The 27,451-nt window shown below is 50.9% G+C and overlaps 9 protein-coding genes across 9 annotated transcripts; 1 reads left to right on the top strand and 8 right to left on the bottom strand.

The window, feature by feature from the left end:
• Window positions 1–439: 439 nt before the first annotated feature.
• On the bottom strand, window positions 440–1,366 carry LOC128974225 (proto-oncogene Mas-like). Its single transcript, XM_054390780.1, has one exon. The coding sequence runs from the start codon at window positions 1,364–1,366 to the stop codon at window positions 440–442; it is 927 nt and encodes a 308-aa protein (XP_054246755.1).
• Window positions 1,367–2,663: 1,297 nt separating this feature from the next.
• LOC128974224 (mas-related G-protein coupled receptor member X1-like) lies at window positions 2,664–3,629 on the bottom strand. The gene has a single exon (XM_054390779.1). It carries the CDS (start codon window positions 3,627–3,629, stop codon window positions 2,664–2,666), a length of 966 nt encoding a protein of 321 aa, XP_054246754.1.
• Window positions 3,630–4,139: 510 nt separating this feature from the next.
• Window positions 4,140–5,843, bottom strand: LOC128974223 (mas-related G-protein coupled receptor member H-like). Its single transcript, XM_054390778.1, has 3 exons — window positions 5,327–5,843; window positions 4,870–5,295; window positions 4,140–4,246 (listed from the first exon to the last, which is right to left on the bottom strand). The coding sequence occupies exons 1-3, from the start codon at window positions 5,841–5,843 to the stop codon at window positions 4,140–4,142; spliced, it is 1,050 nt and encodes a 349-aa protein (XP_054246753.1).
• Window positions 5,844–7,675: 1,832 nt separating this feature from the next.
• Window positions 7,676–8,602, bottom strand: LOC128974220 (mas-related G-protein coupled receptor member X1-like). Its single transcript, XM_054390772.1, has one exon. The coding sequence runs from the start codon at window positions 8,600–8,602 to the stop codon at window positions 7,676–7,678; it is 927 nt and encodes a 308-aa protein (XP_054246747.1).
• Window positions 8,603–9,907: 1,305 nt separating this feature from the next.
• Window positions 9,908–10,873, bottom strand: LOC128974219 (proto-oncogene Mas-like). The gene has a single exon (XM_054390771.1). The coding sequence runs from the start codon at window positions 10,871–10,873 to the stop codon at window positions 9,908–9,910; it is 966 nt and encodes a 321-aa protein (XP_054246746.1).
• Window positions 10,874–12,818: 1,945 nt separating this feature from the next.
• LOC128974218 (proto-oncogene Mas-like) lies at window positions 12,819–13,784 on the bottom strand. Its single transcript, XM_054390770.1, has one exon. The coding sequence runs from the start codon at window positions 13,782–13,784 to the stop codon at window positions 12,819–12,821; it is 966 nt and encodes a 321-aa protein (XP_054246745.1).
• A 1,968-nt stretch (window positions 13,785–15,752) lies between these two features.
• Window positions 15,753–16,718, bottom strand: LOC128974217 (mas-related G-protein coupled receptor member X1-like). The gene has a single exon (XM_054390769.1). The coding sequence runs from the start codon at window positions 16,716–16,718 to the stop codon at window positions 15,753–15,755; it is 966 nt and encodes a 321-aa protein (XP_054246744.1).
• A 50-nt stretch (window positions 16,719–16,768) lies between these two features.
• On the bottom strand, window positions 16,769–17,614 carry LOC128974216 (proto-oncogene Mas-like). Its single transcript, XM_054390768.1, has one exon. It carries the CDS (start codon window positions 17,612–17,614, stop codon window positions 16,769–16,771), a length of 846 nt encoding a protein of 281 aa, XP_054246743.1.
• Window positions 17,613–26,234, top strand: LOC128974215 (proto-oncogene Mas-like). Its single transcript, XM_054390767.1, has 4 exons — window positions 17,613–17,622; window positions 19,184–19,324; window positions 20,221–20,289; window positions 25,198–26,234. The coding sequence occupies exons 1-4, from the start codon at window positions 17,613–17,615 to the stop codon at window positions 26,232–26,234; spliced, it is 1,257 nt and encodes a 418-aa protein (XP_054246742.1).
• Window positions 26,235–27,451: the final 1,217 nt, after the last annotated feature.

The following is a 27,451-nucleotide window of genomic DNA, read 5'->3' as shown; positions in this document are numbered from 1 at the left end:
ATGATCCCCATGGCTTGCCTGTGTTGGCAATCCTTGCACAGCCTTGCCTTGCTTGAAAAACAGACATCAGAGAGTAATAGACTGGTTTGGCTAAGAAGGGACCTTCAAGGTCATCTACACCCTGCAGTCTTCAGGGACAGTTTCAACTAGAGCAGAGGTCCAGGGATGCTTCCAGGGATGGGGCATCTGCCACCTCTCTGGGCAAACTCAGAAAATGATTCACCACCCTCAGTGCAAAGTCAGATTTCCAGAGCTCCCCCAGGGCCTTCTGTGTTGGCCTTTCCCCAGGCAAGAGAGCTCCACAGCACCACACAACTCATCTGCTGAGCCACAGGACACAGAGTTTATTGGCTGGGGCCAGGCCAGGGACAAGTATTGCAGTGGGGAACACAGCACAGGCACAGACTCCAGATCTCCAGGCCTCCTCACCAGCAGGGTCTCAGACACTGGTCTCCATCACAGCATCCCCAGGCACCTGGCTCCTCTCCTCACTTGTGGCTTCCTCTTCAAACAGCCTTTGGAAGGCAGCTTTGACAGAGCATTGGAAGCGACGCTGCCGGCAGTTCCCCACCAGGAAGTAGAGGACAGGATTGATGGAGCTGTTCAGTGATATCAGCAGGCAAGAAATAGAAAAAAATCCTGCATCAAAAGCAGGAAGGAAATTTGACACAGTGAAAGGGAGTCCAAAGATGACCAGGAAGATGACACTGAGCAGGAGAGCAACATAGAGTTTCCCTGGGTGTCGTCTCTGGGAGCCACATCGGAGTTTGATGAAGAGGGCCAGGTTGGAAAGCAATGGGATGAAGGAGAACAGGGCAAAATTCACAATGTTTAAAACACTAAATATTTCCAAACAGCTTTCAGTAAAAGCACAAGTCAGGAACAGCAGCAGAAGAAAAAGTGCAGCGAGAGCCCAGAGCACCCCACACAGGGCACCTGACAAATGCTTAGGGCGGTGGCACCGGTACCAAACTGGGAACCAAACAGCCAGACACCGCTCTACGCTCATGGCTGTCAGCAGATACATGCCAGCCAAATAGCAAAACAGGAACAGCAGAGCCATGAAGCCAATGGTCAGGAAAAGACCATCACTAAGATTGCAATATTGTCCTGAAGTCATTAATATTATAAAACCAGCAAGAAGGATCAGAAGCAGACACAAGTCAGCGATGGCCAGGTTCAGGACATAGACAGTGAAGGGATTCTGCTTCATGCGGAAGCCCAGGAGCCACACAACCACCACATTCCCCACAAGTCCACACAAGGAGATAGAGGTGAAGACACCTAAAATTATGAACAAGAAATAATGTGGTCTTGTACACAGATTGTGGTCAAATTGCTCCGAGTCTGCAGATGCAGAAGTCATGTTGCTCAGTCAGAGGTCTGCTGTGATGTTCTCCTCCGCAACCAATGATCCTGCAGCCTCCTAGGAGAGATGAGGAGGGAGAAGGAAATGAGAGGCTTTGGTGCTTCCAGCATTCACCATCTTTCCCCACTGCCCGATGTCAGCCTGAGGCTGCCCTATGAAGAACTCAAGCCTTGTTGTGCTCAGGACAGGCTCTCACCCCGCCAGTCCTCTCCCAGGTCAGAAGGCTTCCTGCACCTACCTGACTCCAACCTCTGAACTCTTGGTGCTCCTGGGAACAGTGCTGCTGCTGCAGGAGCTCCAGCACACAGGGCCTCTGTGGGGCTTCCAGTCTTGACAGCACAGAAAGGATGGTGATGTCTGCTGGGGCCAGCCACTGTGCTCCAGCCTCCTTCTTGATGCTTGAGGAGCAGATATTTGCCCACAGATCACGTCCTGTGGTCAGGTGACTCCCCTCACAATCTCATCACATCAGTAACAGTTTCCCCTCACATGTCCCATGGACAGAGATCTTGTCAGTAGGACTTGGTCATGACACCCCCTTCCTGCCCTCCTGCCATCATACTGCATTGTCCCTCCACCTCAGCATCCCAGTTTCGACTGTGTGTGCCTGCTGCTGGACCAAGAGACCTTCCACACTGGGCCATCACCGTTGTGTGGACATCAACAGCACCAGGGATTCACCTGCTGCCTCTGGGAAAGTCCCAGCTCAGGAGTAGTCCCAGCTCAGGAGTAGTCCCAGAGTATCTGTCTGTGGTTCCATAGGGCTGGAAATGGGCCTTGAGCTACAAGGGTCTTGTCTCTGCAAAGCTCATGCATCAGCATGTTGGAGACAGCTCACTGCTCTCCGTTTCTTTGTAACTTTCCAATTCCATTTATTCCTTTGTTCCTTTTCTTTAGTTCTTTTTCTCCCTTTCTCTCTTTTATTCTCTCCATCTCTCTCTCCCCCAGTTTCTTTCTCAGATTCCTTCTCTCTTTATCATTCTCCAAAGTCAGACTCTCGCATCTCTCACACTCAGTCCACAGCGACCACTACTACCTTTGGACTTGCCCATTTCTCCAGGGCTTTGGACACAGCCCTGGCTTGCTTGCACAACAAATCAGAGGAAGTTTCCCCCTGGGCCCCATGTGTCAGACCTGCCCCAAGCAAGAGAGCCCCACAGCACTACACAACTCATCTGCTGAGCCACAGGGCACAGAGTTTATTGGCTGGGGGCAGGGCAGGGACAAGCATTGCAGTGGGGAACACAGAACAGGCAGAGCCTCCACATCTCCAGGCCTCCTCACCAGCAGGACTTCAGACACTGGTCTCCATCACAGCATCCCCAGGCACCTGGCTCCTCTCCTCACTCGTGGCTCCCTCTTCAAACAGCCTTTGGAAGGCAGCTCTGATGGAGCATTGAAACTGGCAGCGCCGGCAGCTCCCCACCAGGAAGTAAATGACAGGATTGATGGAGCTGTTCAGTGAGGCCAGCACGCAGGAAACATAATAAATCCGTGGATAAAAAACAGCAAGGAAAGTCTCCACACTGAAAGGAAACCCCAAGATGAAGAGGAAGGTGACACTGAGCAGGACAGCAACATAGAGTTTCCCTGGGTGTCGTCTCTGGGAGCCACATCGGAGTTTGATGAAGAGGGCCAGGTTGGAAAGCAATGGGATGAAAGAGAACAGAACAAAATTCACACTGCTCAACACATAGAATAATTGGTGACAGCTTTCACCAAAAAAACATGAAGTAAACATCAAAGTAGCAAAAAGTGCAGCAAGAGCCCAGAGCACCCCACACAGGATGCCTGACAAATGCTTTGGGCGGTGGCAGCGGTACCAAAGGGGAAACAAAGCAGCCAGGCACCGCTCCATGCTCATGGCTGTCAGTAGGTACATGCCAGCAAAATAGCAAAACAGGAACAGAACAAACAGGATAGAATTGATCAGAAAAAATACATAATAGGAAATACAATATTCTGGTGAAATGAAGTGCAATGAAAGGTTAAGGAGCAGGACCAGGAGCAGAGAGAAGTCAGCAATGGCCAGGTTCAGGACATAGACAGTGAAGGGATTCTGCTTCATTCGGAAGCCCAGGAGCCACAGGACCACTCCATTCCCCACAAGTCCACACAAGGAGATGCAAGTACAGACACCTGAAAGAATCAAGATGTCATAACTTGGTTCTTCACATGGATCATAACTGAATTCCTGAGGATCTCCACGTCCAGAAGACATATTGATCAGAGAGTCCTCTGTTGTGATGGTCTTGTTCATGGCAAATGGCTCTGCCCTGGCTGGCCACCTTCTCCCTCCTCCTCCACCTCCTGGGAGAGATAAGGAAGGAGAAGAAAATGAGGGCCTTCAGCACTGCCAGCACTCACCGTCCTCCCCACAACTGCACACCAGTCTCAGGCATCCCCAGGAGGAGCTCCAACCTCTGTTGTGCCCAGGACAGGTACCCATCCTTCCAGACCTCTCCCAGGTCAGAAGGCTTCAAGCACCAACCTGTCTCCAACCTCTGACCTCTTGGTGGTCCTGGGAACAGTGCTGCTGCTGCAGGAGCTCCAGCACACAGGGCCTCTGAGGAGCTTCCAAACCTGACAGGACAAAGAGATTGATGATGGCTGCTGGGGACACCTGCTCTCCTTCCTTCTATGTGCCTGAGGAGCAGGTCTCTGCCCAGAGATCACATCCTGTGCTCAAGAGACTCCCCTCACAATCTCACCAAATCAGTGACAGCTTCCCCTCACATGTCCCATGGATGATCTTGTCGTTAGAGGTTGGTCACATCACCATCTTTGTCTCCTCCTGCCGTTCTCCTGTTTCACCCGACCATGTGAGGGACTCCTTGGTGTGTGTGTGCCTGATGCTGGACCTTGAGACCCTCCACACTGGGCCATCAACAGTGTGTGGGCATCAACAGCATAAGGGCTTCACCTGCTGCCTCTGGTGAAAGTCCCCAGCTGAGGAGTAGCCTCAGTGCCTGTGTCTGTGGTTCCATAGGGCTGGAAATGGGATTTGAGCTGCAAGTGCCTTGTCTCTGCAAATCTCATCCATCAGTCACTTACTTTCTTTTATTCATTATTGCCTTCTTCCTTTCTCTTTCTTGCTTTCTTTCTCCCTCTCTTTCTCATTCTCCATCTCTCTCCCTTGCAGTCTCTTTCTCAGGTTCCTTCTCTTTTCCTCATTCTCTGAACTAAGGCTCACCTTGTTTCCCACTCTCTATAGAACTAGTCCCACACCACCCAGCACCAACTCTGACCTTGCCCATTTCTCCAAGCCTTTAGGCACAGCCCTGCCTTGCTTGATCAATGCAGATGGGAAAGTCTCCCTCTGGACCCATGTGGGAGCCCTGCCCCGAGCAAGAGAGCCCCAAACCACCACACAACTCATCTGCTGAGGCACAGGACACAGAGTTTATTGGCTGGGGTCATGGCAGGGACAAGCATTGCAGTGGGGCACACAGCCTGGGCATAGCCTGTCTGCCAGGCTACACATCTCCAGGCCTCCTCACCAGCAGAATCTCTGACACTGGTCTCCATCACAGCATCCCCAGGCACCTGGCTCCTCTCCTCACTTGTGGCTCCCTCTTCAAACAGTCTTCGGAAGGCGACTTTAAGGGAGCATTGGAACCGGTGCTGCCGGCAGCTCCCCACCAGGAAGTAAATGATAGGATTGATGGAGCTGTTCAGTGAGGCCAGCAGAAAAGAAATATAAAATACATGTCTATAATTGAAAAAAAGGACAATCTCCAAACTGAAAGGAAACCCTAAGACAACCAGGAAGATGACACTGAGCAGGACAGCAACATAGATTTTCCCTGGGTGTCGTCTCTGGGAGCCACATCGGAGTTTGATGAACAGGGCCAGGTTGGAAAGCAATGGGAAGAAAGAGAACAGGCAAAATTCACAATGCATGAAAACAATAGGATGTGGCATAACTTCCTTAACAAAAACAAGCAAGAAACACGCAAAGCAAAAAGAGTACAGCTAGAGCCCAGAGCACCCCAGACATGACAGCTGAGCAGTGCTTTGAGCGGTGGCACCGGTACCAAACTGGGAACAAAGCAGCCAGGCACCGCTCCACGCTCATGGCTGTCAGCAGATACATGCCAGCCAAATAGCAAAACAGGAACAGAAATGACAGAATAAGATCTGCAAAGTGAAAATCAGCATCGTCAATACAAAAGACTGATGGAGTAAGGTGTAATGTAAATTTTGCAAGAAGGACCAGGAGCAGACAGAAGTTAGCCATGGCCAGGTTCAGGACATAGACAGTGAAGGGATTCAGCTTCATGCAGAAGCCCAGGAACCACACAACCACCACATTCCCCACAAGTCCACACAAGGAGATGCAAATACAGACACATGAAATTATCCAGATGGCATAACTCTGTGTTTCACACCAATTGTAATTATATTCTTCAGGTTCTGGATATGTTGTGGTCATGTATCTTGGAGAGAGGACTGTTGTGATGGTCTTCTCCATGGCTGGTGAAGCTGCCCTCTGTGGCACCCTTCTCTTTCTCTCACCACGTTCTAGGAGAGACTAAGAAGGAGAAGGCAATGAGGAACATTGCTGTTTTCAGCATTTGCCAGCTTTCCTCACCACCCCACAGCAGCCTCAAGCTGCATGATGCAGCACCCTGTCACCTCTCATGCTTATGAGCAGCACCCACCCATCCAATCCTCTCCCTGCATAGGAGGCATCACTCACCTGCCCAGGCACTGTCTCCTGCCTCTTGCAGCTCCTGGGATTGATGCTGCTGCTGCAGGAGCTCCAGCACACAGGGCCTCTGTGGAGCTTCCAGGCCTGACAGGACAAAGAGATTGATGAGGGCTGCTGGGGACACCTGCTCCAATTCAGCCTCCTTCTTCGTGCCTGAGGAGCAGATCTTTGCCCACAGATCACATCCCATGCTCAAGAGACTCCCCTCACAATCTCATCACATCAGTGACAGCTTCCCCTCACATGTCCCATGGATGATGATCTTGTCAGTAGCAGCTGGCAATGCCACCCTCTTTGTCTCCTCCTGCCGTCCTCCAGGTCCATCCCACCGTGTGAGGGGCTTCTGGCTAACAGTGTGTGTGCCTGCTGCTGGACCAAGAGACCCTCCACACTGGGCCATCACCAGTGTGGCAGCACTGACAGCATAAGGGCTTCACCTGCTGCCTCTGGTGAAAGTCCCCAGCTGAGGAATAGCCTCAGTGCTTGTGACTGTGGTTCCATACGGAAATGGGACCTGAGTTGTAAGAGTCTTGTCTCTGCAATCCTTATGCATCAGCACGATGGAGACAGCTCACTTTGCTCTCTGTTTCCTTGTCACTTTCCAATTCTATTTATTCCTTTGTCCTTTTCTTTCTTTTCCTTCCTCTTCCTTCCTTCCTTCCTTTCTTTCTTTCTTTCTCTTTCTTTCCTTTCTTTTTCTTTCTTTCTTTCTTTCTTTCTTTCTTTCTTTCTTTCTTTCTTTCTTTCTTTCTTTCTTTCTTTCTTTCTTTCTTTCTTTCTTTCTTTCTTTCTTTCTTTCTTTCTTTCTTTCTTTCCTTTCTTTCTTTCTTTCTTTCTTTCCTTCTTTCTTTCTTTCTGTCCTTCTTTCTTTCTTTCTTTCTTTCTTTCTTTTGTTCTTTCTTTCTTTCTTTCTTTCTTTCTTTCTTTCTTTCTTTCTTTCTTTCTTTCTTTTCTTTTCTCTTTTCTTTTCTCTTTTCTTTTCTTTTCTTTTCTTTTCTTTCTTTTCTTTTCTTTTCCTTTTCTTTTCTTTTCTTTTCTTTTCTTTTCTTTTCTTTTCTTTTCTTTTCTTTTCTTTTCTTTTCTTTTCTTTTCTTTTCTTTTCTTTTCTTTTCTTTTCTTTTCTTTTCTTTTCTTTTCTTTTCTTTTCTTTTCTTTTCTTTTCTTTTATTTTCTTTCTTTTCCTTCCTTGATTTCTGTCTTTGTTTCTCTCCAGATGTCTCACAGTCTCCTGCTCAGGTTCCTTCTCTCTTTCTCATTCTCCAAACTCAAGCTCACCCCATCTCTCACTCTCTGCACCACTAATCCCACACCACACAACACCACCCCAGACTTTAACCATTTCTCCAAGCCTTTAGGCACAGCCCTTTCTTGCTTGATCAACACAGCTGGGAAAGTTTCCCTCTGGACCCATGTGGGAGCCTTATCCCAGCCAGGAGAGCCCCGAAACACCACACAACTCATCTGCTGAGCCACAGGACACAGAGTTTATTGGCTGGGGCCAGGGCAGGGACAAGCATTGCAGTGGGGAACACAGCCTTGGCACAGCCTGTCTGCCAGGCTACACACCTCCAGGCCTCCACACCAGCTGGGTCTCAGACACTGGTCTCCATCACAGCATCCCCAGGCACCTGGCTCCTCTCCTCACTCATGGCTCCCTCTTCAAACAGCCTTTGGAAGGCAGCTCTGAGGGAACATTGGAACCGGTGCTGCCGGCAGCTCCCCACCAGGAAGTAAATGACAGGATTGATGGAGCTGTTCAGTGAGGCCAGCAGAAAAGAAATATAATGATATCGTGGATAAGAAATATCAATGAAGTTCTCCACTCTGAAAGGAACCCTTAAGGCGACCAGGAAGAGGACACTGAGCAGGACAGCGACATAGAGTTTCCCTGGGTGTCGTCTCTGGGAGCCACATCGGAGTTTGAGGAACAGGGCCAGGTTGGAAAACAATTGGAAGAAAGAGAACAGGGCAAAATTCACAATGCTGAACACACGGAATGATGGGCCACAGCTTATCTCAAAATAACATGCAATAAACAGTGAAGTAGAAAAAATTGCAGCAAGAGCCCAGAGCACCCCACACAGGATGCCTGACAAATGCTTTGGGCGGTGGCAGCGGTACCAAAGTGGAAACAAAGCAGCCAGGCACTGCTCCATGCTCATGGCTGTCAGTAGGTACATGCCAGCAAAATAGCAAAACAGGAACAAAGCAAAGAAGATATAACAGGTCAAAAGAAGTGCAGAATAGGAAATACAATATTCTGGTGAAATAAAGCGCAATAAAAGGTTAAGGAGCAGGACCAGGAGCAGAGAGAAGTCAGCAATGGCCAGGTTCAGGACATAGACAGTGAAGGAATTCTGCTTCATGCCAAAGCCCAGGTGCCACAGGACCACTCCATTCCCCACAAGTCCACACAAGGAGATGCAAGTACAGACACCTGAAAGAATCAAGATGTCATAACTTGGTTCTTCACATGGATCATAACTGAATTCCTGAGGATCTCCACGTCCAGAAGACATATTGATCAGGGAGTCCTCTGTTGTGATGGTTTGTTCCTGGCAAATGGCTCTGCCCTGGCTGGCCACCTTCTCCCTCCTCCTCCACCTCCTGGGAGAGATAAGGAAGGAGAAGGAAATGAGGGCCTTCAGCACTGCCAGCACTCACCGTCCTCCCCACAACTGCACACCAGTCTCAGGCTTTCCTCTGTTGTGCCCACAACAGGTACCCATCCTTCCAGACCTCTCCCAGGTCAGAAGGCTTCAAGCACCAACCTGTCTCCAACCTCTGACCTCTTGGTGGTCCTGGGAACAGTGCTGCTGCTGCAGGAGCTCCAGCACACAGGGCCTCTGTGGAGCTTCCAAACCTGACAGGACAAAGAGATTGATGATGGCTGCTGGGGACACCTGCTCCAATTCAGCCTCCTTCTTCGTGCCTGAGGAGCAGATCTTTGCCCACAGATCATATCCCGTGCTCAAGAGACTCCCCTCACAATCTCATCACATCAGTGACAGCTTCCCCTCACATGTCCCATGGATGATGATCTTGTCAGTAGCAGCTGGCAATGCCACCCTCTTTGTCTCCTCCTGCCGTCCTCCAGTTTCATCCCACCCTGTGAGGGGCTTCTGGCTAACAGTGTGTGTGCCTGCTGCTGGACCAAGAGACCCTCCATCCATCACCAGGATGTGGGCATCAACAGCATAAGGGCTTCACGTGCTGCCTCTGGTGAAAGTCCCCAGCTGAGGAATAGCCTCAGAGCTTGTGTCTTTGGTTCCATAGGGCTGGAAATGGCACTTGAGTGGCAAGAGTCTTGTCCCTGCAAATCTCATCCATCAGTCATTTTCTTTCTTTTTCATTCTTGCTTTCTTGCTTTCTCTTTCTTGCTTTCTTTCTCCTTCTTTCGTTCTTTCTCCCTCCTTTTCTCTCTTTATCATTCTGAATCTCTCTCCCTTGCAGTCTCTTTCTCAGGTTCCTTCTCTCTTTTCCTCATTCTCCAAACTCAAGCTCACCTTGTTTCTCACTCTCTATAGAACTAGTCCCACACCACACAACACCAACACGGACCTTGCCCATGTCTTCAAGCCTTTAGGCACAGCCCTGCCTTGCTTGATCAACACAGCTGGGGAAAGTCTCCTTCTGGACCCATGTAGGAGCCCTGCCCCGAGCAAGAGAGCCCCAAACCACCACACAACTCATCTGCTGAGGCACAGGACACAGAGTTTATTGGCTGGGGTCATGGCAGGGACAAGCATTGCAGTGGGGAACACAGCCTGGGCATGTCCTGTCTGCCAGGCTCCACATCTCCAGGCCTTCTCAGCAGCAGGGTCTCAGACATTGGTCTCCATCACAGCATCCCCAGGCACCTGGCTCCTCTCCTCACTTGTGGCTTCCTCTTCAAACATTCTTCGGAAGGCGACTTTAAGGGAGCATTGGAACCGCTGGTGCCGGCAGCTCCCCACCAGGAAGTAAATGATAGGATTGATGGAGCTGTTCAGTGAGGCCAGCAGAAAAGAAAGATAAAATACTTGTGTTTGAAAACGAGACAGGAGAGTCTCCACACTGAAAGGAAACCCTAAGACAACCAGGAAGATGACACTGAGCAGGACAGCAACATAGATTTTCCCTGGGTGTCGTCTCTGGGAGCCACATCGGAGTTTGATGAACAGGGCCAGGTTGGAAAGCAATGGGAAGAAAGAGAACAGAACAAAATTCACAATGATGAAAACAAATGTGATGTGGTAATGCTCTTCATTGAGAAAACAAGGAACAAACACCAAAGCAACAAAGAGTACAGCTAGAGCCCAGAGCACCACACACAGGATGGCTGAGCCATGCTTTGAGCGGTGGCACCGGTACCAAACTGGGAACAAAGCAGCCAGGCACCGGTCCATGCTCATGGCTGTCAGCAGATACATGCCAGCCAAATAACAAACGAGGAACATAATGAAGAGGGTAGTATTGGATAATTTAAAATCCTCCAAGTCAATGCAAGAGACTGATGTAATGATGTACAGTGTCAGTTTTGCAAGAAGGATCAGGAGCAGAGAGAAGTCAGCGATGGCCAGGTTCAGGACATAGACAGTGAAGGGACTGAACTTCATGCGGAAGCCCAGGAGCCACACAACCATCACATTCCCCACAAGTCCACATGCAGAGATGCAAATACAGACACCTGCAATTATCAAGACAGTATAACTTGGTCTTTTACACAAAAAGTTATTGTATTCTTCAGGTTCTGAATATGTTGTAGTCATGTATCCTGGAGAGAGGTGTGTTGTGATGGTATCCTCCATAGCGAGTGACCCTGCCCTTCGTGGCTGCCTTCTCTTTCTCTTACCACGACCTAGGAGAGACTAAGAAGGAGAAGGCAATGAGGAACATTGCTGTTTTCAGCATTTGCCACTTTTCCTCACACCCACACACCAACCCCAAGCTGCTTGATGAAGGACCCCGTCATCTGTCATGCTTATGAGCAGCACCCACCCATCCAATCCTCTCCCTGCACAGGAGGCATCACTCACCTGCCCAGGTACTGTCTCCTGCCTCTTGCAGCTCCTGGGATTGATGCTGCTGCTGCAGGAGCTCCAGCACACAGGGCCTCTGTGGAGCTTCCAGGCCTGAGAGGAAAAGGAGATAGGTGATGGCTGCTGGAGACACCTGCTGCAATTCAGCCTCCTTCTTCGTGCCTGAGGAGCAGATCTTTGCCCACAGATCATATCCCGTGTTCAAGAGACTCCCCTCACAATCTCATCACATCAGTGACAGCTTCCCCTCACATGTCCCATGGATAATGATCTTGTCAGTAGCAGCTGGCAATGCCACCCTCTTTGTCTCCTCCTGCCATCCTCCAGGTCCATCCCACCGTGTGAGGGGCTTCTGGCTAACAGTGTGTGTGCCTGCTGCTGGACCAAGAGACCCTCCACACTGGGCCATCACCAGTGTGTGGGCATCAACAGCATAAAGGCTTCACGTGCTGCCTCTGGTGAAAGTCCCCAGCTGAGGAATGGCCTCAGAGCTTGTGACTGCTTCATAGCTCTTGAAGTGGGACCTGATCTGCAGGGGTCTTGTCTCTGCAAACCTCATGCATAAGCATGATGGAGACAGCTCACTTTGCTCTCTGTTTCTTTGTAACCTTCCAATTCTATTTATTCCTTTGGCCTTTCCATTTTCATTCTTGATTTGCTTTCCTTCTCCCTTTCTGTCTCTGTCTCCAATTCTCTCCACACAGTCTCTCTCTCAGGTTCCTTCTCTCTTTCTCCAAACTGAAGCTCACCCCATCTCTCCCTCCCCATAACATTAATCCCACACACCACAACACCACCCCTGACCTAGCCCATTTCTCCAGCCCTTTGGGCACAGCCCTGCCTTGCTTGATCAACAGAGCAGAAGAAGGCTTCCCCTGGGCCCCATGTGTCAGACCTGCCCCAGGCAGGAGAGCTCCAAAACACCAAACAACTCATCTGCTCAGCCAGAGGACAGAATTTCTGGGCTGGGGCCAGGGTATGGGTGGGCATTGCAGTGGGAACACAGGCCAGGCACAGCCTGTTGTCATGACCTGGTCCTCCCTGTCCCAACCCTGGCCAACAGCGGATCGGGGGTAGCCGTCTTATGGTTCAAAGGGTTCCCTCGAAGTAAAAGAAGGTGAAACGACGCCAAGCGGCTGATGAACTGAGTTTATTAGATCGAAACCGGAGCAGAGGGAAAAGGGGAGGGAAAATCAGTGGTGAAAACACACATCCAAGAAGAGGGATATCACCATTTCCCTGCCTTCAACATGGTAGCATTGTCGCAGCAGCAGTTCAAAGTTTCTCGGCGGGGACGGGAAGCAGGACCGCGCTTCGTGGCTTGTGACTGGGGCGCAGGCAGCGAGCGGGGCCAGGCGGAGCGGCGACGGCGCTGGGAGCGGAGAGGCTCCCGGTGGCTACCTGCCGCGGAACCCTCTAGACACGCAGGCAGTGGCGAACGGAGAGGTGCGGGGCCGTGCAGAGTAGGCAGTGCGGAGCGGCGGAATAAAGAGGAAGGAGGAGAGCGGAGCCGAGTGGCTTCCTCCGGCCCCCTGATCCCTCCTGCTTCCCTGGAAGGCTGCCCTTTCCCCCGTACTCTCTCCACCCCAGGGCTTTGCAGAGCGCCATGTGCACACCGGCCCTTCAGTATCACTGTCTGAGGCAATGAAAGCACTTGGAGTGTGCCACCTGTCTGCCAGGCTCCACACCTCCAGGTCTCCTCGCCAGCAGGGTCTCAGACACTGGTCTCCATCACGGCATCCCCGGGCACCTGGCTCCTCTCCTCACTTGTGGCTTCCTCTTCAAACAGCCTTTGGAAGGCAACTTTGAGGGAGCATTGGAACCGGTGTTGCCGGCAGCTCCCTACCAGGAAGTAAATGACAGGATTGATGGAGCTGTTCAGTGAGGCCAGCAAAAAAGAAATATAAAACCCATGTGGATAAAAATAAGTAAGGAAAATTTCCACAGTGAAGGGAAACCCTAAGACAACCAGGAAAAGGACACTGAGCAGGACAGCAACATAGAGTTTCCCTGGGTGTCGTCTCTGGGAGCCACATCGGAGTTTGATGAACAGGGCCAGGTTGGAAAGCAATGGGATGGAAGCAAACAGGGCGATATTCACTATGCTTAAAACTGTTTGGGTGTGGTAACACTGTCTCCTGAAAGGACAAGCAAGAAACAGCAAAGAAACAAAAAGTGCAGCTAGAGCCCAGAGCACCCCACACATGATAGCTGAGCAGTGCTTTGAGCGGTGGCACCGGTACCAAACTGGGAACAAAGCAGCCAGGCACCGCTCCACGCTCATGGCTGTCAGCAGATACATGCCAGCCAAATAGCAAAACAGGAACAGAAAGAACAGGATACGCCTTGTAAACTGAAAATTATCATAGTCAACACAATAGACTGCTGAAAGAAGGTGTAATGTAAATTTGACAAGAAGGATCAGAAGCAGACACAAGTCAGCGATGGCCAGGTTCAGGACATAGACAGTGAAGGGATTCTGTTTCATGCGGAAGCCCAGGAGCCACACAACCACCACATTCCCCACAAGTCCACACACAGAGATGCAAGTGAAGACACCTGAAATCATCAAGACAGTAAAGCTTGGGGTTTCACACCAATTGTAATTATATTCTTCCAGTTCTGCATATGTTGGAGTCACGTATCCTGGAGAGAGGTCTGTTGTGATGGTCTCCTCCATGGCTAGAGATTCTGCCCTATGTGGCTGCCTTTTCTTCTCCCACCACGTCCTAGGAGAGACTAAGAAGGAGAAGGAAATGAGGAACATTGCTGTTCTCAGCACTTGCCATCTTCCCTCACAACCCCACACCACCCCCAAGCTGCTCGATGCAGCACCCTGTCACCTCTCATGCTTATGAGCAGCACCCACCCATCCAATCCTCTCCCTGCATAGGAGGCATCACTCACCTGCCCAGGTACTGTCTCCTGCCTCTTGCAGCTCCTGGGATTGACGCTGCTGCTGCAGGAGCTCCAGCACACAGGGCCTCTGTGGAGCTTCCAGGCCTGACAGGACAAAGAGATTGATGATGGCTGCTGGGGACACCTGCTGCAATTCAGCCTCCTTCTTCGTGCCTGAGGAGCAGATCTTTGCCCACAGATCATATCCTGTGCTCAAGAGACTCCCCTCACAATCTCATCACATCAGTGACAGCTTCCCCTCACATGTCCCATGGATGATGATCTTGTCAGTAGCAGCTGGCAATGCCACCCTCTTTGTCTCCTCCTGCCGTCCTCCAGGTCCATCCCACCGTGTGAGGGGCTTCTGGCTAACAGTGTGTGTGCCTGCTGCTGGACCAAGAGACCCTCCACACTGGGCCATCACCAGTGTGGCAGCACTGACAGCATAAGGGCTTCATCTGCTGCCTCTGGTGAAAGTCCCCAGCTGAGGAATAGCCTCAGAGCTTCTATCTGTGCTGCCAAAGGGCTGCAAATGCCACCTGATCTGCAAGAGTCTTGTTTCTGCAAACCTCATGCATGAGCATGATGGAGACAGCTTACTTAGCTCCCTGTTTCTTTGTAATTTTAAAATCTTATTAATTCCTTTGTCTCTTCCTTTCTTTTTCGTTCTTGCCTTCTTGCTGCTTCTTTCTTCCTCCGTTTCTCTCTGTTTCTCTCCAGTTCTCACACAGCCTCGTTCTCAGCTTTCTCTCCCTCTTTCTCATTCTCCAAACAAGCTCACCCCATCTCTCCCTCCCCATAACACATAATCCCACACCACACAACACCACACTTGACCTTGCCCATTTCTCCAGCCCTCTGGGCACAGCCCTGCTTTGCTTGATCAACAGAGCTGGGGAAGGCTTCCCCTGGGCCCCATGTGTCAGACCTGCCCCAGGCAGGAGAGCCCCAAAACACCAAACAACTCATCTGCTCAGCCAGAGGACACAGAGTTTCTGGGCTGGGGCCAGGGTATAGGTAGGCATTGCAGTGGGGAACACAGCCCAGGCACAGCCTCTTGTCATGACCTGGTGCTCCCCTTCCCAACCCTGGCCAGCAGCGGGTTGGGGGCAGCCGTGTTAGGGTTCAAAGGATTGCCTTGGAGTAAATGAAAGTGAAACGACGCCAAGCGGCTGATGAACTGAGTTTATTAGATCGAAATCGGAGCAGAGGGAAAAGGGGAGGGAAAATCAGTGGTGAAAACACACATCCAAGAAGAGGGATATCACCATTTCCCTGCCTTCAACATGGTGGCATTGTCGCAGCAGCAGTTCAAAGTTTCTCGGCGGGGACGGGAAGCAGGACCGCGCTTCGTGGCTTGTGACTGGGGCGCAGGCAGCGAGCGGGGCCAGGCGGAGCGGCGACGGCGCTGGGAGCGGAGAGGCTCCCGGTGGCTACCTGCCGCGGAACCCTCTAGACACGCAGGCAGTGGCGAACGGAGAGGTGCGGGGCCGTGCAGAGTAGGCAGTGCGGAGCGGAGGGGGAAGGGGGCAGGAGGAGAGCGGAGCCGAGTGGCTTCCTCCGGCCCCCTGATCCCTCCTGCTTCCCTGGAAGGCTGCCCTTTCCCCCCCACTCCCTCCACCCCAGGGCTCTACAGAGCACCATGTGCACACCGGCCCTTCAGTAGCACTGTCTGAGGCAATGAAAGCACTTGGAGTGTGCCACCTGTCTGCCAGGCTCCACACCTCCAGGTCTCCTCGCCAGCAGGGTCTCAGACACTGGTCTCCATCACGGCATCCCCGGGCACCTGGCTCCTCTCCTCACTCGCGGCTCCCTCTTCAAACAGCCTTTGGAAGGCAGCTTTGAGGGAGCATTGGAACCGGTGTTGCCGGCAGCTCCCTACTAGGAAGTAAATGACAGGATTGATGGAGCTGTTCAGTGAGGCCAGCAAAAAAGAAATATAAAATTTATGTCCATAAAACTGAAAAAGGAAAATCTCCACACTGAAGGGAAAGCCTAAGAGAAACAGGAAGAGAACACTGAGCAGGACAGCAACATAGAGTTTCCCTGGGTGTCGTCTCTGGGAGCCACATTGGAGTTTGATGAACAGGGCCAGGTTGGAAAGCAATGGGATGGAAGCCAACAAGGCTAATTTCACAACACATAAAACATATATGACGTGGTTAAACCTGCTACGGAAAGCATAAGCAAAAAACACAAGAACATCAAAAAGTGCAGCTAGAGCCCAGAGCACCGCACACAGGATGGCTGAGCAGTGCTTTGAGCGGTGGCACCGATACCAAACTGGGAACAAAGCAGCCAGGCACCGCTCCACGCTGATGGCTGTCAGCAGATACATGCCAGCCACATAACAAAACATGAACAGAAAGAACAGGCTATCATCTGCTAAATGGAACACCTCATAGTCAATGTAAGAGACCCATGAAATAATGGATAGCATAAATTTTGCAAGACGGACCAGGAGCAGACAGAAGTCAGCAATGGCCAGGTTCAGGACATAGACAGTGAAGGGATTCAGCTTCATGCGGAAGCCCAGGAGCCACACAACCACCACATTCCCCACAAGTCCACATGCAGAGATGCAAATACAGACACCTAAAATTATCAAGATGTCATATTCTGGTATTTTATACCAATCATAATTATGTTTTTGAGGTTCTGCATATGTTGGAGTCACGTATCCTGGAGAGAGGTCTGTTGTGATGGTGTCCTCCATAGTGAGTGACCCTGCCCTGCGTGGCTGCCTTCTCTTTCTCCCAGCACGTCCTAGGAGAGACTAAGACGGAGAAGGCAATGAGGAACATGGCAGCTCCCCACCAAGAAGTAAATGACAGGATTGATGGAGCTGTTCAGTGAGGCCAGCAAAAAAGAAATATAAAACACATGTGGATAAAAATAAGTAAGGAAAATCTCCAGACTGAAGGGAAACCCTAAGACAACCAGGAAAAGGACACTGAGCAGGACAGCAACATAGAGTTTCCCTGGGTGTCGTCTCTGGGAGCCACATCGGAGTTTGATGAACAGGGCCAGGTTGGAAAGCAATGGGATGGAAGCAAACAGGGCGATATTCACTATGCTTAAAACTGTTTGGGTGTGGTAACACTGTCTCCTGAAAGGACAAGCAAGAAACAGCAAAGAAACAAAAAGTGCAGCTAGAGCCCAGAGCACCCCACACATGATAGCTGAGCAGTGCTTTGAGCGGTGGCACCGGTACCAAACTGGGAACAAAGCAGCCAGGCACCGCTCCACGCTCATGGCTGTCAGCAGATACATGCCAGCCAAATAGCAAAACAGGAACAGAAAGAACAGGATACGCCTTGTAAACTGAAAATTATCATAGTCAACACAATAGACTGCTGAAAGAAGGTGTAATGTAAATTTGACAAGAAGGATCAGAAGCAGACACAAGTCAGCGATGGCCAGGTTCAGGACATAGACAGTGAAGGGATTCTGTTTCATGCGGAAGCCCAGGAGCCACACAACCACCACATTCCCCACAAGTCCACACAAGGAGATGCAAATACAGACACCTGAAATTATCAAGACAGTAAAGCTTGGGGTTTCACACCAATTGTAATTATATTCTTCAGGTTCTGGATATGTTGTAGTCATGTATCCTGGTGAGAGTCTGTTGTGATGGTCTCCTCCATGGCTAGAGATTCTGCCCTGTGTGGCTGCCTTATCTTCTCCCACCACGTCCTAGGAGAGACTAAGAAGGCAATGAGGAACATTGCTGTTCTCAGCACTTGCCATCTTCCCTCACAACCCCACACCACCCCCAAGCTGCTCAATGCAGCACCCTGTCACCTCTCATGCTTATGAGCAGCACCCACCCATCCAATCCTCTCCCTGCACAGGAGGCATCACTCACCTGCCCAGGTACTGTCTCCTGCCTCTTGCAGCTCCTGGGATTGACGCTGCTGCTGCAGGAGCTCCAGCACACAGGGCCTCTGTGGAGCTTCCAGGCCTGACAGGACAAAGAGATTGATGAGGGCTGCTGGGGACACCTGCTGCAATTCAGCCTCCTTCTTCGTGCCTGAGGAGCAGATCTTTGCCCACAGATCACATCCTGTGCTCAAGAGACTCCCCTCACAATCTCATCACATCAGTGACAGCTTCCCCTCACGTGTCCCATGGATAATGATCTTGTCAGTAGCAGCTGGCAATGCCACCCTCTTTGTCTCCTCCTGCCGTCCTCCAGGTCCATCCCACCGTGTGAGGGGCTTCTGGCTAACAGTGTGTGTGCCTGCTGCTGGACCAAGAGACCCTCCACACTGGGCCATCACCAGTGTGGCAGCACTGACAGCATAAGGGCTTCACCTGCTGCCTCTGGTGAAAGTCCCCAGCTGAGGAATAGCCTCAGAGCTTGTGACTGGTTCCATAGCACTGGAAGTGGGACCTGATCTGCAAGAGTCTTGTCTCTGCAAACCTCATGCATAAGCATGATGGAGACAGCTCACTTTGCTCTCTGTTTCTTTGTAACCTTCCAATTCTATTTATTCCTTGTGTCTTCCTTTCTTTTTCTTTTTTGCTTGCTTTCTCCCTCTGTTTCTCTCCATTTCTTGCTGTCACAGCCTCTTTCTCAGCTTTCTCTCCCTCTTTCTCATTCTCCGAACAAGCTCACCCCATCTCTCCCTCCCCATAACACATATCCCACACCACACACCACCACTCTTTAATTTGCTCATTTCCCCAGTCCTTTGGGCACAGCCCTGCCTTGATTGATCAACAGAGCTGGGGAAGGCTTCCCCTGGGCCCCATATGACAGTCGTGCCTTAGGCATAAGAAGCCCCAAAACACCACACAACTCATCTGCTCAGCCAGAGGACACAGAGTTTCTGGGCTGAGGCCAGGGTATAGGTAGGCATTGCAGTGGGGAACACAGCCCAGGCACAGCCTCTTGTCATGACCTGGTGCTCCCCTTCCCAACCCTGGCCAGCAGCGGGTTGGGGGCAGCCGTGTTAGGGTTCAAAGGATTGCCTTGGAGTAAATGAAGGTGAAACGACGCCAAGCGGCTGATGAACTGAGTTTATTAGATCGAAACCGGAGCAGAGGGAAAAGGGGAGGGAAAATCAGTGGTGAAAACACACATCCAAGAAGAGGGATATCACCATTTCCCTGCCTTCAACATGGTGGCATTGTCGCAGCAGCAGTTCTAAGTTTCTTGGTGGTGAGGAGCAGGACCGCGCTTCGTGGCTTGTGACTGGGGCGCAGGCAGCGAGCGGGGCCAGGCGGAGCGGCGACGGCGCTGGGAGCGGAGAGGCTCCCGGTGGCTACCTGCCGCGGAACCCTCTAGACACGCAGGCAGTGGCGAACGGAGAGGTGCGGGGCCGTGCAGAGTAGGCAGTGCGGAGCGGCGGAATAAAGAGGAAGGAGGAGAGCGGAGCCGAGCGGCTTCCTCCGGCCCCCTGATCCCTCCTGCTTCCCTGGAAGGCTGCCCTTTCCCCCCCACTCCCTCCACCCCAGGGCTCTACAGAGCGCCATGTGCACACCGGCCCTTCAGTAGCACTGTCTGAGGCAATGAAAGCACTTGGAGTGTGCCACCTGTCTGCCAGGCTCCACACCTCCAGGTCTCCTCGCCAGCAGGGTCTCAGACACTGGTCTCCATCACGGCATCCCCAGGCACCTGGCTCCTCTCCTCACCCCAGGCACCATGGTCTCCTCCCCTGCCCTGCGTGGCTGCCTTCTCTTTCTCCCACCACGTCCTAGGAGAGACTAAGAGGGAGAAGGCATTGAGGAACGTTGCTGTTCTCAGCACTTGCCAACTTTCCTCACAACCCCACAGCATTCCCAAGCTGCTTGATGAAGAACTCTGTTGCCTGTCATGCTTATGACCGGTGTCCACCCATTCTATCCTCTCCCTGGATAGGAGGTATCACTCACCTGCATATTTCCAGTCTCCTACCTCTTGGAACTCCTGTGCTGCTGCTGCAGGAGCTCCAGCACACAGGGCCTCTGTGGAGCTTCCAGGCCTGATAAGACAAAGAGATTGATGATGGTTGCTGAGGCCACCTGCTCTGCTTCAGCCTCCTTCTTCATGCCGGTGGAGCAAGCAGACCTTTGCCTACAGATCACTTGCTGTGCTGAAGAGACTCCCCTCACAATCTCATCACATCAGTGACAGCTTCCCCTCACATGTCCCATGGACAGTGATCTTGTCAGTAGTAGCTGGCTATGTCACTGCCTTTGCATCCTTTGTATCCTCTGCTCCCTTCCAGCTTCATCTGAGTATGTGAAGGACTTCTTCTTCCACTTTGTCTACCTGGTTATCCAAGCTCTCCCTATGGGTACTTCACCGTCTCACAGTCTTCTTCAAAATGCATGCCTAAACTTGGAATGTGATGCTAGTAGCTTTGATATCACCTCTAAACCATAGGAGAGAATGTGTGCTGAGATAACATTTAGCTTGGAGGCTAAGGAAGGGGGAGAACCTTCACGTCAGTGAGGAATGATGCTGGCCAGGTGATTCACATACAAAGAGGGAAGTGTGGGAAGGGGACATTACCCCTGAGCAGGAAGGTCTGAGGACAGTTTTGTGAAGCAATCTTCTCTCCTGTTACTTCCCAGCAGCATCACTTGACTGTATGGGGAAAGCTCGATCAGTCAACACAGGAGGCAGAAAGCTGACAGAAATCAGCCAGTGACCCTCACCAGTGGGAAACCACTGATGGGCAGGTGGGCAACAGCATGAGGGTTTTGCTCAGTGCCCAGTGAAGTTGTGGAGGGTCCAGCTTTGGAAGTGTTCAAAGCCAAGCTGGATGGGGCCTTAGGCAACCTCGTCTAGTAGGAGGTGTCCTTGCCAATGGCAGTGAGTTTGACCTAGATGATCTTTAAGGTCCCCTCCAACCCAAACCAGTCTGATGGTATTGTGATGTGTTTGTCACAGTAGAGGTGAAGAAAGAAAAACAGATGTTGTCACTGAAGGACAAGGAAGACCTGGGCTTTATAGGCTTGGATCTGTGAGAAAGGGAAATGAAGGGACTTAATCTGCTGAATTATGACTGAACAATATCACAGACTAAAATGTCCATGTAAGGCACTCTGATTCTCCCTTCCAAGGTCCTGAGGGCAAGAGCCAGCCTTACTTGCTTTGACTCTACCCATTCATCCCCTGCTTATGGGACAAGAGGCTCTGGTTAGGGCCTGTCCTGAGCAACCAGGTTTTGCCTGAGCTATGGAGGAATTGCATCTATCTGAAGACCTGCCTCCATTTTCTTCTCCTGGATGGACCTTGAGGCTATGCTCCAGCCTTGTTTCAACTCTATCTTTGGTTCCAACTCCTACAGCTCCAGGCTGGATTCCCTAAACAGACTGTTGACCACGTTCCTTACCATCTGTTTACCACACGAAATCAAAATCATCCTTGGAGGACATCAGACTTGGGGATGACAAGCATAGGCAATAACTCCCAAGAAGAGGTATTTGGAAGATGGAAAAGACATTGAGGAGGGAGAGGAAAGAAGCAACGGAAATGCCAGTCCTTGTGGTGCTAAAGGATGAGCTTGTGTGACAGGAAGCCCTTGTAGATAAAAGCACCCCATGAAATGTAATCTCAGAGGAGACCCGTGGGTGTCAGGGACGTGATTAGAGGCAGTGGGCAAAGCTCTTGTGCTGTTCTGTGCCTGGACACTGGTGACTTCTCACGGCAAGTGGAGACGAGGCCACTGTTCCACCTCACTGGCTGCTGTTGAGGGGACTCTGCTGCTATCCAAGCACCTGGCTGCTCTGCTTGCTTGACACTTCCTATGCAGTCTTTGGAAGGCAACTCTGATGGAGCACTGGAAACTAGCAGCTCCCCACCAGGAAAGTAGGAAAGGAAAGGACAATGGAAAAAAATAATTTTCAAGTTCAAGAGAGAACAAAGTGAGCTGCCTCCATGGATTTGATGAATGAGGTTCACAGAGACAAGACTCTTGCAGCTCAAGTCCCATTTCCAGCCTCAGTGAACTACAGACACCAGATCTGAGGTTACTCTTCACCTGGGGACTTTCACCCAAGGCAGCAGGTGAAGCCCTTATGATGTTGATGTCCACACACTGGTGATGGCCTGGTGTGGAGGATCTCTTGGTCCAGCAGCAGGTACACACCATGGAAACCAGAAGTCACTCATGTGGTGAAGCAAAACTGGAGGACAGCAGGAGGAGACAGAGGCAGTGACTTGGCCAACTGCCACTGACAAGATCATCATCCATGGGACATGTGAGGGGAAGCCGTCATTGAAGTTACAAGATTGTGAGGGCAGTCTCTTGAAGACAGGAGGGATGTGTGGGCATAGGTCTGCTCCTCAGGCATGGAGAAGCAAGCTGAAGCAGAGTGGGTGTCCCCAGCAGCCAGCAACATCCTTTTTTTCCTGGCAAGCTCCCCAGAGGGTCTGTGCCATAGAGCTCCCGCAGGGCAAGCACCAGGAGGCAGTTCAGGGACTGTATTAGTTTCAGCTGCATCGTCTCTGCGACACCACTGTGGGGCGCTGCTGTACGCTTCGGGCTTGGGTGTTCTGTGCCTTTCGCTTTCGGTTTTGTACGCGGCTTGGAGCGGTCTGCCCATGGCGCGGGGGCTTGTGCAACCCATCAGGTATTTTGCTTCTTCTTCTTTCCGCTCCCCCTGTCTCTTTTATGTGAACCGATACCCCTGCAAGAGAGCAGCAAATTTCCATTTCTCTGGACTGAATCTCTGCCTGCAGCCCTCTCGTTTAACCCCTGCCAGAGGAAGGGAGAAACGGGAGGAGGAGGGAGGGAGGGCAGATTGTATTAACCTTTTACAGGGACGAATAGGTGGGAAATGCTTCCTGGCTAGGGAGAGAACTGGAGGGGTGGGAGCCTGTCCTGGGCACAACATAGGTTGAGGTCCTTCGTGGGGAAGCCTGGGGCTGGCCTGGGATCATGGTCAGAGGGACAAGCACTAATAACAGGAACGTGCCTCCTTTCTTTCCCCTTCCTGTCTCTCCTAGGAGGTGGTGGCAGAGGGAGAAGGCAGCCACATGAGGAAGGGTCATTCACCATGGAGGAGACCACCACAACAGACTCTTTTCTGAGCAACTTGAGTTCTGACTATGTGGACTATGGGGGAAATACCGAACACCCCTGCTTTGTATTACCTGAATTGAAGGCAATTGCTGTTGTGTGCATGGTGATTTCTCCTTGTGGACTAATGGGAAATGTCTTAGTCGTGTGGTTCCTGGGCTGCCACATGAAGCTGAACCGTGTCACTACCACGATCAGAAATCTAGCTTCTGTGGACTTTTTCCTGCTCGTTGTGTGTTTTCTGCTCATGTTGGCCGTCCTGAACTTACCTGCATTTTGTTTTAATGATTCAATTTCATCCTACTTGGATTTGGTATTTTTAGCTGCAGCTCTGTGCCAGTTCTTTGGCCTCAGCAGCCTGGGTCTGCTGGCAGTAGTGAGCGTGGAGCAGTGCCTGGCTGTTTGGTTTCCAACCAGGTATGACCGCCGCTGCCAAAAGCACTTCTCTAACATTATCTTTTTGGTGGTAGTAGGTCTTACTGTACTTTTTTATTTCTTGAGGTATCTTAGCTCTTCCTTTGCTAGAAGCTATGCTGGAGTAGTTATTGCAATCTGCACCATTTTGTCATCACTGATGCTGGTTTCCAACCTGGCCCTGTTCATCAAACTCCGGTGTGGCTCACAGAGAAGACCCCCAGGGAAACTCGATATTGCTGTCCTGCTCAGTGTCATCTTCTATTTTGCCCTTGGTATTCCTTTCATTGTAGAGGTTTTCCTCTATCTTCCAGATTTATATGTGTTATTTCCAGAAATTTCATCAGTAATATCTTTTCTGCTGGCCTCACTGAACAGCTCCATCAAACCATTTTTTTATTTCCTGGTGGGGAGTTGTGAGCAGTGCCGTTTCCAGCATTCCATGAAAGCTTCCTTCCAAAGAGTGTTTGAAGAGGAAGCCACAAGTAGGAAGAGGAGCCAGGACCCTGGGGTTGCTGTGGTGGAGAGCATTCTATGAAGCCCTGCTGATGAGGAGGCCTGGAGATGTGTAGCCTGGCAGACAGGCTGTGCCTGTGCTGTGTTCCTCACTGTAATGCTTGTCCCTGCCCTGGCCCCAGCCAATAAACTCTGTGTCCTGTGGCTCAGCAGATGAGTTGTGTGGTGTTTTGGGGCTCTCTTGCCTGGGGCAGGTCTGACACATGGGGCCCATAGGGAAACTTCCCCAGCTCTGCTATGCAAGCAAGACAGGGTTGTGCCCAAATGGTTGGAGAAATGGGCAAGTCCAAAGGTGGTGGTGGGTGCTGTGGTGTAGAGTGAGAGATGGGGTTGAGCTTGGATGAGTTTGGAGAATGAGAAAGAGAGAAGGAACCTGATAAAGAGAGTGTGTGTGAGAGAGATGGAGAGATAGAAAATGAGGAAGAAAAGGAATGAAAGCACAAAGGAATAAATAGAATTGGAAATTTAAAAAGAAAGAAATTTGAGCTGTTTCCATGGTGCTCCAAGCTGTCCCTTTTCTCTCCATGAGGTTCTCAGAGACAAGAACCTTGCAGCTAAAGTCCCACTTGCATGCCTTTTGGAACCACAGACACAAGCTCTGAGGCTGCTCCTCACATGGGGACTTTCACCAGAGGCAGCAGGTGAAGCCCTCATGCTGTCGATACCCACACACTGGAGATGGCTCAATGTGGAGGGTCTCCTGCTCCAGCACCAGGTGCGCAATCTTGACAGGAGAAGCCCCTCACATGTGGAACAAAGCTAGAGGGTAGCAGGGGAGAGAAATGGGTGACGTGTCCCACTCCTACTGACAAGATCACTGTCCATGGGACATGTGAGGGGAAGCTGTCACTGATGTGATGAGATTGTGAGGGGTGAGTCCTGACCACAGGACTTGATCTCTGGGCAAAGGTCTGCTCCTGAGGCAAGAAGAAGGAGGCTGATGCAGAGCAGGGTGCAGCAATCACCATCCTTTCTTTATTGCCAAGGCTGGAAGCTCCACAGAGGCCCTGTGTGCTGGAGCTCCTGCAGCAGCAACACTGTTCCCAGGAGCAGCAGGAGGTAGGAGGCTGGGGATCAGCAGGTGGGAGATGCCCCCTGGCAATGGAGATACTGGAGAAATGGGAGCCTTTCCTGGGTACAGCATTGTTTGAGGTCCTTCCTGGGGCTGGCTTGGGCTCATAGGGAAGGATGACAAGTTCTGAGAACACCAAAGCCCCTCTTGTCCTTCTTTGCTGTCTCTCCTAGGAGGTGAAGGTGGCAGAGGGAGAAGGCAGCCACGCAAGGCAGGGTCATTCACCATGGAGGAGACCATCACAGCAGACCCCTCTCTGAGCAGCTTGACTTCTGGATATATGGACTATGGGGAAGGTACTGAATACAACTGCTCGAGGGTACCCAGGGCTCTGATGGTGTTTGCTGCTGTGTGCATGGGGATTTCTGGCTGTGGCCTTGTGGGGAACGGTTTAGTTGTGTGGTTCCTGGGCTTCTATATGAAACAGAACCCTTTCACCACCTACATCCTACATCTAGCTGTTGCTGACTTCTCCCTGACTCTCCTGTTTTTTCTGCTCATGTTGGCCACTTTGAGTTTCACCTTGCTTTGTTTGTATATTTTTTTCCCTTTCTACAAAGATTTTGTATTTGCAGTTAAATTTCTGTGCCACTTCCTTGACCTCACCAGCCTGGGTCTCCTGACAGCCATCAGTGTGGAGAGATGTCTCTCTGTTTTGTTCCCAACCTGGTACCAGCGCCACCGCCCAAAGAACTGCTCAGGCATTGTGTGTGGGGTGCTCTGGGCTCTCGCTGGACTTTTTGTTTCCTCCATGTGGCTTAGCTCTACCTTTGCTGGAAGCTATGAGATGACATTTGATGGTGTAGACCTCACAATTTCCATCATTTTATCATCAGTGATGCTGGTTTCTGACCTGGCCCTGTCCATCAAACTCCGATGTGGCACACAGAGACGACACGCAGGGAAACTTTCTGTCACTGTCCTGCTCGATGTGATCTTCTTCTTGTTTGCCCTTTCTATTCCTTTCAGTGTAGAGGTTTTTCAGAGTGTTCCCATTTCACATGAATTATTTCCAGAAATTACAACTTCTCTGGTGGCTGTGCTGAGCTCCAGCACCTATCCAGCCCTTTACTTTCTGCTGGGGAGCTGCCGGCAGCGTCGGATCCAATGCTCCGTCAGAGCTGCCTTCCAAAGGCTGTTTGAAGAGGAAGCCATGAGTGAGGAGAGGAGCCAGGTGCCTGGGGATGCTGTGGTGGAGACCAGTGTCTGAGACCTTGCTGGTGAGGAGGTCTGGAGATGTGGAGCCTGGCAGACAGGCTGTGCCCAGGCTGTGTTCCCCACTGCAGCGCCCCAGCCAATAAACTCTGTGTCCTGTGCCTCAGCAGCTGAGTTGTGTGGTGTTTTGGGGTGTCTGTTGCCAGGAGGACACCAACACAACAAGCTTCTCTGTGTTTCATGAATCCTTGTATGATGGAGTCCATGGGATGTTTGGCTCTGTAGATTTGGCTCTCTACACTGCAGGACAGTTTTCATTTGGACTTCCCAGATGTGATCATCTCTGCAGCTGATCTCCTTCTTCTGTCAGATCTTATCACCTGACAGCAGCCAGTGTGGTATGATGTTTCTCTGTCCTCTTCTCGACCTGCTATCAATGCCACCTCCTTCACCATTTCTCAGGTGCTGTTTTGGGGGAGCTCTGGGCTTTGCTTTGTTTTTTCATCTGCTTAACTTCCATTTGTTTTAAGTTTTACCTAAGGGCTTGCTGAGGCAATGTATTCAGACTTTTTGAGTTCCCTCATTCTCCACCCTGACACTGTTGTCAAATAGTCCTACTCCTCAAACCCCAGTATTCCTCACCCAGATGTCCTCCAGGATGCTGTACATAGAGCTTCTCACCAGCTGCTTCATCTTTGCTGTTCATTTGACTGCCAAGCAAGTTTTAGAAGGCTTATTCATTGGACACAATGAACTCAGGAGGAGCAGCTGAGCCCTGGAGCTTGCTAAGCATGGGAGAGATGAGTGTTGGTATGGCAAAGATGAACATCTACGCTGGGATGCAGATCAAAGAGGTGCCAGGATGGATGGAGGTACAGGTGGAAAGGGGCAATGGGGACAGTATGAAGGCTTTGCATGACAAAGGATCTGCTTGGACAGGGCAGAAGAAGAAATGTATCTCCAAAGTGCTAAATCCCTGTGTGTAGTTGGGTGAGTCACACAGGGGCTGGTCCTGCTCCTTCTGGCATCCCTGGAGGAATTGTTATCGACCTGCAGCTGTGAGATGCCAGCCTAACAGCTGGAATTAGCTCTTCTAAAAGAAATTTGGCTTCTCTGCCCCCTTTCAGCACGTACTGCCTTGAAGGTTCTTCCTCTGTCTTAAATAAAACATTATTTCTCGGGTCCAGTCCCCATTTTCTGTCTCCATTTTCCTCTTTGTTTATTTTCATGAGGATTTGTCTCATGCTTAGTGAGGTTTTCACCAGTAATTCA

Source organism: Indicator indicator, chromosome 21 (genome assembly GCF_027791375.1).
Source record: "Indicator indicator isolate 239-I01 chromosome 21, UM_Iind_1.1, whole genome shotgun sequence".
NCBI classification, from domain to species: domain Eukaryota; kingdom Metazoa; phylum Chordata; class Aves; order Piciformes; family Indicatoridae; genus Indicator; species Indicator indicator.
The sequence above is the reverse complement of the archived record's forward strand: the minus strand, read 5'-3'. Positions and strand labels throughout refer to the sequence as shown.